The sequence below is a fragment of the Cannabis sativa genome, chromosome 8, assembly GCF_029168945.1.
Source record: "Cannabis sativa cultivar Pink pepper isolate KNU-18-1 chromosome 8, ASM2916894v1, whole genome shotgun sequence".
Lineage (NCBI taxonomy): Eukaryota > Viridiplantae > Streptophyta > Magnoliopsida > Rosales > Cannabaceae > Cannabis > Cannabis sativa.
Window position 1 is genome coordinate 15,339,570 of NC_083608.1, and position 11,165 is coordinate 15,350,734.

The following is an 11,165-nucleotide window of genomic DNA, read 5'->3' on the forward strand; positions in this document are numbered from 1 at the left end:
TAACAGGTAGAATGACTATTTTGTTTTTGAGGCTCATTACAAATTCTGCTTTGTAGAGAATTAATTCCCTATATATGGCAGTTCTTGTGTACTTGTTCTTATTATTAGGGAATAAGAACAAGTGATGAAAAAAAAAATGCTCAAGTCAAGTGAATGAATTTGAATTTGAATTATTACTACATATAATTAACTCACAGTAAATACAGAATAAAGTACCAATGTAATATATATGGAAAAATGGGGTGGGAGGGTTGCAAGCATCATCGCAGCCTTGAGCAGATCTCAACTATGTTGGCACCTACTCAAACCACCAATCATGTGCATAAGCATAGCCCAACCCAAAACTTACAATTATTGTTCATTAATTAGTATACACAGTTCAAATACAAGCAATAGTCAATAACAAACAATGTAATAATATTGTATTCTAAATTCTGATGATGAGGAGGTTGGATTGGCTTGGCTTAAAGATTCATCTTCCAGACAGTAGTACGGCCAGAACCATCCCCTGTAAAAATCTGTCCTCCTGGACCCTTTTGAATTGTCCTGACTTCTTGTGTTGTGAAGAATCTACCTTTCTCTTCAAAGCTTGGCAATGCATACAGACGAACAGAATTATCATTACAAGAGCAAAGCAAAATGTTGTTTTGGTCATCAGATTCTTCTTTTTCTTTTGCATCACAAGTCTTAGGAGGGAGTGTTATCCCATTAAGTGCAAGAACACCCTGAAACAAACATATCATTACATATTATTATTATTATTGTAATTATAATTAGTAGTACTAAGTAATAGATTAATTAGGATGAATGAATGAATGCATACATGTCCTTCCTCATGGGTATAGACTGTCTCTACGTGGCCTTTCTCAGTGGTAGCCCAAATTTTGATAGTGCCATCCAATGAAGATGAGACTAAATAATATCCACAAAATGCAAGGGACATGACACCATCTGAATGACCTTTCAAGGTGGCCACACATTGTAAATTGTGATCCCACACCTACAAAACAATACAATATATATGATTATATATGTATGCAAGTAAAAGAGTAAGTAATGCAATATATAGATATATATATATTTATATGAGTATATGTACTACCTTGATTGTGTGGTCTAAAGAAGCTGAAAAAAGTCTGTTTCCACCATAACACAAACACACAACTGGACCTCCATGTTTCATGGAAGATGGAACACCAAGAGGGATGAAGGTTAGATTAGCAGTAGGAGAAGCTCCATCAGAGGAAGCTTGCCAAGCTAATATCTGACCACTTTGGGTACCAGCAAACAGAGTACCATTGACAACAGTCATACAGTTGACTTGACCAACAGGTCCCTCTCCATCAAGAGTGATTGTAATTTCAGGTCCAGTGGTAGCATTATTCTGAGTGTTCCAAACCTTGATTTCATTTGGGAGACCAATGAAAAGCCAAGGGCCTTCATTGATCAAACACCCAATTGGGACTCCAAAATTGATGACAGCAGTTGTTTTAGCAGTGTGGCAGTCCCAAATGTAAAGCTTACCATCGTAGCTTGTTGTGTAGAGTTTATCTCCAGAATTCGAATGAGGCAGAGCAATACCAGTCACCGCCTATAACGAGCCAATACCACATTTTCCAGAAGGAAGAAAGAAGGAACCATCATCCAATCCAATCCATGAATCCAATCTACGAATCCAATCCAAGAATCAAAAACAGTGAAAAGTAAAGAATGTAGCAAGAGTACCTTAGTGTGGCCGTGGAGATTTGCGAGGTAGGAGTAAAGATCACCCCGAGACCAAGAATGGACGAAACGACATCGACCCCCTCTGACACACCTCCCTTCAGCCCAAAATTTACACACTTTTTCCATTGATCCACTCTTTACATTCCCACTCACACTCTCACTCGCTCTTCGACGAAGATACGTAATACCCATATCTTCTCTTTCTCTCTCTTACTCTCAATCTCTCTCTTCTTCTTCTTCTTCTCTCTCTCTCTCTCTTCTCTTCTTTGGCTCTCACCTTTGCTTTCTCTTTCTTTCGCAGTTTCTCAATAACTCTCCTCTGTATTTATACAAAGCATCCGCCGACTTACAAAAAATCTATTTCCTTTTTAAAATTATTTCGTTTATTTGAATTTAAATTTCATTTTTCCTTTTTTAAAAATAAAATTATTATTATTATTATTAAAGAAAATTAAAATTATTAATATTTATATTTTCATTTTGATTCCACGTTTTTCTGATATTTCCCTTTTTTTCTGATATTTTTATTGTTAGAGAAATTGATATTTACAGTTATCTTTTTAAAAAAATTGATATTTACATTTTTTTTAATGATAACAGATATTTACAATTAATATACCGTATATTGATTTTTTTTTTTATAACACCCATTTTAAATTTGGATACTAATTATACCATATAAAATATATATATTTTGTTGATAAAAGAAAATATATTTTTTTATAAATAAAACTATTTTTGTTAATGGAAAATTTGAGTTTATGACCTCATTTTACGTACATCATAATCAAATGAGTTCATGATTAATTAATTAGTGTGTAGAATTACATAAATTTAATTACATTGGTACTTTATTATGTATTTATTTAGAATTAATTACATATACTAATAATAAACCAGTTCAGTCCAAGCCATATAATCAATATCAATCAATCATCAATATATCAATCAATCAATATCAATATCAATATATCAATATATATAAATAAAGAAAAGCAGAAAATATCAGATCTTAGGTGGCATCTCATCTTTTTTTCTAATTATTTTTGCTATTTTCTTAAACTTTCACATTTTGTTAAAAAAAAAATAACATAAGTTACATATTATTAATACTATTATTATTAAAAACATGTATGTAGTGACTTCTCATGTTTTATAACTCATTATTATTATTATTATTATTATTATTATTATTATAATAATAATAGAGAACTTTTTATATTCCTATTAAGATTAATATCATGTATATATAACTCTCTCTATTGAGAAAAATATCATCATCTTTTCTCATTTGCTTTCAAATATTTTAGGTACGTATCATATTCTTTTCATAAGTAGTAGTAATAAAAAATGATAATTTTATTTCTATTCATAGTTTCATCTCTTTCTATTCTAATAACCGAGATATCTCATTTTTTATTTATAATTTTAAACATTATAAAATTCTGAATAGTATTTATAGTGTGTCTATAAGAAAAATAAAATTACATATTACATTATAAATAAGAATCAATATTATTATTTTATTTTAATTTTTATTGTTATGAATATTTTTCAATTATATCATGAAATTTATGTAAAATATTTTTTTTAGAGAATTAAGATTGAAATAAAAAAGTAATAGTTAAGCTTTGCTTGCTACAATTCTAAATTTTATATTAATGCGTTTATAATTTTTTTTTTATTAATACCTTTCGTGAAACTTTTATGAAGTTTAGGGATTGCAGGACTTTTACAATCAATATATCAATATATATATATATATACTAGCAAAAATTACGTGCGAGGCACGTATACTAAATTTTATGCTAGTTTTTTTCTATGTTATTTGAAAATGATACAATTAAAAATTAAAGAAAAAATATTATTAGTTATTAGGTGAGATTATTATTATGTGTATTTAAATATTATAGTTTATAATGTTGTCAATTAAAAGTGAATACCGAATGTAATATATTTAATGTTTAAGAAAGCTTGATGATTTAAATATGTTCTTAAGTAATCCAAAAATAAATTAAAAGGTGATGTTCTAATACTTAAAGAAACATTACTTAAATTGGTGTAAGATAGAAAGAAATTAAAAATCAATCTCTAAATTGTTGATAATTGAAGATAGCATTTGTCTAAAAATTGTAGATAAGAAAACTAATGATAGTCATTGGTGGATTTCAATCTTCATTTGCTTCGATAGAGACAATAGTGTAATTTTTGTATTTTGCACTTTTCATTCTAGCCGGGTCCGCATATATCTGGATTGTCCATTTTTTCATTGATAAATTAAATATGGTAGTGTCGACAAAGCGGCGGTGTTCCTACAAATCGTGATGTATTTTCATTTAAAATGATTAGACATGGTGTGCATAGCTTATTTAATTAAAAAAATTAACTTATGAAAGACATGTAAAACTATTTTATTTTTTTAAAATTACACCTTTGCGGTATATTTCATTAGTTGGGCAGCAGTACACGAAAATATTTTTTCCACAATATCTGCGAACATGACAGCAGATAGGCTCTTTGTATTGTCATCAAGTTCAACATATGCTATAGCACTGTAAAATGCATAATAAGATTGTTAGTATCTTTTTTTTATTATTATTTTAACTTAATTTCAATAACATCATATGTTTTTTGTAATATACCGTAGTGCAAGAAATCCTTCCTGGCTGCATGATGGCTTGTCACATATAATTTTTTCATTGCGATTGTATAAATCTATTTTTTTATGACATGCGTCACATAACATGTAATAAAAACTCTGGACAGTATCAATTATTTTTATTGCCGCCTCAATCCAAAAATATTTTTTCTACATCCAAATTAAATGGTGTTAATAATAGTAAGATATTGAAACAAAAGTTTTATAAAGTAAATATAAAACTTTAATTGTGCTTCTAAAGTTCTACATCAACTCTGAAATTTGGATGTTGGTCACTATTTCGCTAATATATTTAATTGTGCTTCTGATTTATGAGCACGTGATCAAAAACAGTGCTGTAATGTACTCTCTGATTTGTTTGTTTTTTTTTTTTTTTGCATCTAATGCCTCAAGTTTAATTATGATAAGTTTTGGTGGGTTTTAGTAAATGTTTTTCTTTTTCTGGTTTGCATTAATAGCTAGAACATGGAGAAATTAATAAGATTGACATTCTTTTTTGTCGCAGCATGTACAAAGCAGCATAATTATAATAATGCTTCAAGTTGCTATTATTTTTATATAACAGAAAACAAAATTATAAATTTTATGACTTCTTAGTTATACTGTATGTGCTAAAATATAACTTTTTCTTTTAGTGAGTGTTTTTATAGGAAAATGGTAATTCTAGAAGAGAAGAAGAGAAGAAGAAGAGAAGAATCATAAATGTACAACAACAAAAACCCAATCGTATTTTTTTTTAGATTTAATGGGATTTATTTTATTTATTTTATTATATATAAATAAAAAATGACCCATGAATTTTTCATAAATTATTTTATTTTTAATAATAAATCATTTTATTTTTAATATAAAATAAAAAGTCTCCCACGAATTTCTCATAAACCAAGAATTCGGTTATATAGGCACACTTTATATAGAATAGATATAAAGGAAGGTTTCAAACATTCCATGTGGCAGCTTAATTGAGATTCTTTTCAAATCTCTCAATTCTTAATTTTCTAATTTATTCCTAATTTTTTTGATTTATTTAAATTTCTATTCGATGATGTGACATCTTCTCCTTCTATTTTTCTATTTTCTCAATTTTATAGTGTTCTCTAATCTTTTTCTATTGAGTATTAAAAAAAAAAAGTAACATCTATATTCTTAATTTCTAATCGTCTATTGGTATTCTCATTTAAATATATGTTTTTATTACACAAAAAATAATGTGGTATATGCATAGTAATTTTGTAAGTGTATATAATTGATTAATCTTTAACAAATTAATTTATTACAATATATATATAATTCTTTTGGGAAGATGAGTCTATTTCTATATGAGTTTATTTTGTGAATCTATCTTCTCTAATTTTTTTTAATCTAATTAACATTTTATTCTATTTCTTTCAATATTTAATTGTGTTTATTATTATTATTTTGTATTTTATTTAATCATTACAAATACAACTCAATTATTCCACATCAAATCATAATGATAATAACATTATAATTTCTTTCAATAAAATTAAATCGTTAATGACAATAACTATTATACTAATATATATATAGGGCAAGACTATGGTAGGACCTAGCAAAAGTTTCCTACCGGTAGGGAACTTTTCTTTGACCATTGATTTTAGATCATGTGGTTATTATGATGTAAGGTGTATACTCTTACGATAGGACTGCTGCATACGATTAAAACTTTATATATATTATAATAATATTTAATGATATTTATTTTTTTAAAAAGTAATATTAATAATTAAAAATTTTATTAATTTTATTTTGAATTATTATTATTTTTTATAAAATAATATTAATAATTAAAAATTTTATTAATTTTTATTTTGAATTATTATTTATTTTTTTAAAGTTACTTTGAATTATTTTTATATTGGTACTTATTTTTTAAAAAAAAATTATTTTTTCTAAACTCTTTTTTTTTTATCTTTTCATAATTTACCGGTGGTTTTTTTTTTTATGTTTACACCTAGTCTTTTCTTTGTTTTGCCTTTAGGTTGTGCGTAGTTATGGTGTTATTGACTGTTTTTCAGCGGTTTTTATCTTGTTATTTGGCTGCTCTTTTGAGACGCCAGTTATAAAAAAAAAATTAATTAATTTGGTTTGATTTTATTTTTTCTCCCAAAATAATTGAGTTTAAGAGAAGCAAGTTAGTACGGTTCCAATTAAAGAGCATCTAAAATCATTCAAGCGATCCCACATCAAAAGAATTTTTGAAAATAAATATCTATATAAAAATAATTTAAATTAATTTTAGAAAATAATAATAATAATTAAACAATTAAAATTAATAATTTTTTTTTGAGATGAATTAATAAATTTTTTGAATTATTAATATTATTTTATTTTTTAAAATAAATATATTATTAAATATTATTATAATATGGATAAAGTTTTAATTGTATACAAGCAATCTTATAGTAAGAGTATATACCTACATCATAATAACCACAAGATCTAAAATCAACGGTTAAAAAAAAAGTTCCCTACCGGTAGGGAACTTTTGCTAGGTCCTACCATAGTATTACCCTATATATATATATACTAGCAAAAAGCTACGTGCAAGGCACGTATACTAAATTTTATGCCGAGTTTTTTTTTTTTTTTTTTTTATGTTAGTTGAAAGTGATACAATTAAAAATTAAAGAAAAAATATTATTAGTTATTAGGTGAGATTATTATTATGTGTATCTAAATATTATAGTTTATAATGTTGTCAATTAAAAGTGAATACCGAATGCAATATATTAATGTTTAAGAAAGCTTGATGATTTAAATATGTTTTTAAGTTAATCCAAAAATAAATTAAAAATTGATGTTCCAATACTTAAAGAAACATTACTTAAATTGGTATAAGATAAAAAGAAAATTAAAAATCAATCTCTAAATTATTGATAATTGAAGATAGCATTTGTCCAAAAATTGTAGATAAGAAAACTAATGATAGTCATTGGTGGATTTCAATCTTCATTTGCTTCGATAGAGACAATATTGTAATTTTTGCATTTTGCACTTTTTATTCTAGCCGGGTCCGCATATATTTGGATTGACCATTTTTTCGTTAATAAATTGAATATGGTAGTGTCGACAGCGGCGGTGTTCCTGCCAACCGTGATGTATTTTCATTTAAAATGATTAGACATGGTATACATAGCTTATTTAATTAAAAAAATCAACTTATGAAAGACATGTAAAACTATTTTATTTTTTAAAAATTACACCTCTGCAGTATATTTAATTTTTTTTTTTTTTTTTGACAATGAACTTTCATTGAATCTGCAGTATATTTCATTAGTTAGGCAGCAGTACACGAAAAATATTTTTTCCACAATATCTGCGAACATGACAGCAGATAGGCTCTTTGTATTGTCATCAAGTTCAACATATGTTATAGCACTATAAAATGCATAATAAGATTGTTAGTATTTTTTTTTTTTTGTTATTTTAACTTAATTTCAATAACATCATATGTTTTTTGTAATATACCGTGGTGTAGAAAATCCTTCTTAGCCGCATGTTGGCTTGTCACATATAATTTTTTTCATTGCGATTGTATAAATCTATTTTTTTATGACATGCGTCACATGACATGTAATAAAAACTCTGGACAATATCAGTTATTTTTATTGCCGCCTCAATCCAAAAATATTTTTTCTACATCCAAAATAAATGGTGTTAATAATAGTAAGATATTGAAAAAAAAAGTTTTATAAAGTAAATATTGTAGTAGTCTTTACCTCATTCAGTTGCAGATTTTTCTTCAACTCTGAAATTTGGATATTAGTCACTATTTCGCTAGTATATTTAATTGTGCTTCTAATTTATGAGCACGTGATCAAAAACAGTGCTGTAATATACTCTCTGATTTTTTTTTTTGCATCTAATGCCTCATGTTTAATTATGATAAGTTTTGGTGGGTTTTAGTAAATATTTTTCTTTTTCTGGTTTGCATTAATAGCTAGAACATGGAGAAATTAATAAGATTATCATTCTTTTTTGTCGCACCATGTACAAAGCAGCATAATTATAATAATGTTTTAAGTTGCTTTTATTTTTATTTAACAGAAGACGAAATTATAAATTTTATGGCTTCTTAATTATATTGTATGTGCTAAAATATAACTTTTTGGATTTTATGGGATTTATTTTATTATATAAAAATAAAAAGTGACCCATAAATTTCTCATAAACTATTTTATTTTTAATATAAATAAAAAGTCACCCATGAATTTCTCATAAACCAAGAATTCGGTTATATAGGCACACTTTATATAGAATAGATATTATATATCTATTTATCTACATTAAGCTAATAATAATAGTCCATTAATAACATATTAGTAAAAACTGTTATCAATTATCTATAATTAATATTAATTCTTCAATTGAAGAAAAAAAAAACGTCTTCTCTTTTAAATTAAAGAATACTAAAGGATTTCTCTTTTTAAATAAAAAATAAGAAAGGTTATCAAGCTATATATGGTGAGACAAACAATGTACTTTCACTAATTTGTATTTAAGAAATTCTATTATTTTGCATGAGGTAAAATGGTCAGTAATCAAAATGAGTATACAACTTGAAAGATGTAAAGACTTTTGATAGTCTGATTATGCACATTTGTAGTTCAATCCTAGCAAAAAAGAAAAATTAGATTGTACTCCAGGACTTCTTGGATGACTCTTGAGGAAAAAGTAATCAAGAAAGTTGAAAGGCTTACGGGTATGGAAAAATTGCTATGTTCTCTCTAATTTTTTTCTTCTCATTCTTGATATTTTCTGCCTCTAAACCTTTCTTAATTTTCAGTTTTGGATGGTCTCAAAAATACATTTTTGGTTTGAAGAAGAAGCCAATAAATTATCTGGACATTTTAACTTTTGAAATTGAGATTGATCTCATGTTATTAATTCATAATGTATGTTCAGTATAGATATTTGGTAGAATTTTTGTGTAAATTTAGCTTTTTATCATGTTCATGTTCATATTGAGGAGGTGTACAATATCTTTATTGTTTAATTATTTATTAAGTTGTAATCTTATGCAGTGAAAGTACAAGATAATATTCTTATGATTTTATTTAAATGTCAAAGACAATATAATTTATGTTTACATTTTATGCTCTATTTTTTAATATCTTCTTTAGTGTATCAAAATTTGTAGAAACAAAAGCCATAAATAATAGATTAAAAAATACAGTAAAGAAAGGAATCCAAAAACTTTTTCTAAAATAAATAGATACATTGAATAGGTAATCTACTTTTGAGTTCGAGCTTTTGGTGTAAGAATGTACATACCAAACCCATCCAAATATTTAGTGAATTTGTACTGGGTTTGGGTGCCACTCAAATTCGTTCCAACCCAAATATAAGTTATGTGACACCTGAATCTGATTTGCTTCATCTCGATTACATAGAATTATAAAATGTTACATTTATATTTTCCTATGATAATTATTTGATATTGTCTTACAATTTTTATCATTTTTTTATTTTATTTTGTCAGCTTCAAGTATTTTTTGTTCACTATTATATTATAAATATTTATTTATAAATAAAAAAAGTATTTACCTTGTATTACTTTTTAAAAAGTTTTAAAAAACTAATTGTGTATTTTGTAATATTTATTGTTTAAATTATTGACTGAAAAATACATACATAAATTGAAATAAATATTTTTCAATCTTAATTTTTTCATATATTTATTTTTTAATACATAATTAAAATTTATGCTAATCACAATAACAAAAAAAATGATATATTTTATATTTACGTAAAAAGTTATACCATTACAATATATAATGAATTTATATGTTTAATAGTTTTAATTATTATAAATAATTTTATTCGAGATGAGCATTTATATTTACTGTATTATGACTAATATTTGTGTTAATCACATATAAAAGATAGATTTTACATAAATATATTATATAATTTTAAATTATTTATAAAAAATAAAAAAGAAAGTATTACACTTGAATTTTTTTATGTAACTAAAATTAATTTTTATTAATATAAATGTTTAAGAAATTAGTAAAACCGCGCGAAGCGCGGATCTATTCCCTAGTTAGACTATAATAGAAGTATTCAATCTCTCTACAAAGCAGAATTTGTAGTAATCTCTACAAAGCAGAATTTGTAGTAATGAGCCTCAAAAACAAAATAGTCATTCTATCTGTTTATTCATAACTAGGTAACGAACCGGGCTTTGCGCGGTCTTTAGACCTATATATATATATGTAAATATGATATTTTATATTCAAATTTTTGTTAGTAAAATTAGATGAAAGTTTTAAATCTAACAATTTTAATAGTTCGGAAAAAATTTCAACGACTTAAAAAGTTAAAGAACATAATTTAATACTTGTTAAAATTCGAGAAAAAAATTATTGTTTAGCTTTAATTTCGTAACATAATCTTAATGATAAATTTATCTAACTTGTGATTAGTATATAGATACAAATGAACAATAACTATAACCTTGAAGAGATAGTAGGTCTAAAATTTATAGGTAGTAAGTACCATTTGTTACTATTATTTGGAATTTTTTAAAATAGACATAATTTATACTATAAATATAATATATAATAAGAATGGTATTATTAATTTGTGACCATTTACTGTAATTAATTAAAGTAAAATATCAATAGAAGGGTATAATTTAAACTAAGCAAATGGTTCCATGAAATTGATTGTACTATTATTTCTTATTAATGTTCCAAAATTTTGATTGATGATCTTCTTAATTAAACAATTGATAATATTTACATAGGAAATT

At 25.4% G+C, this 11,165-nt stretch overlaps 1 protein-coding gene across 1 annotated transcript; it reads right to left on the minus strand.

The window, feature by feature from the left end:
* Window positions 1-201: 201 nt before the first annotated feature.
* Window positions 202-2,058, minus strand: LOC133030169 (zinc finger CCCH domain-containing protein 48-like). The gene is made up of 4 exons (XM_061102437.1): window positions 1,726-2,058; window positions 1,103-1,591; window positions 824-1,000; window positions 202-725 (listed from the first exon to the last, which is right to left on the minus strand). Exons 1-4 carry the CDS (start codon window positions 1,915-1,917, stop codon window positions 465-467), a joined length of 1,119 nt encoding a protein of 372 aa, XP_060958420.1. The 5' UTR covers window positions 1,918-2,058; the 3' UTR covers window positions 202-464.
* Window positions 2,059-11,165: the final 9,107 nt, after the last annotated feature.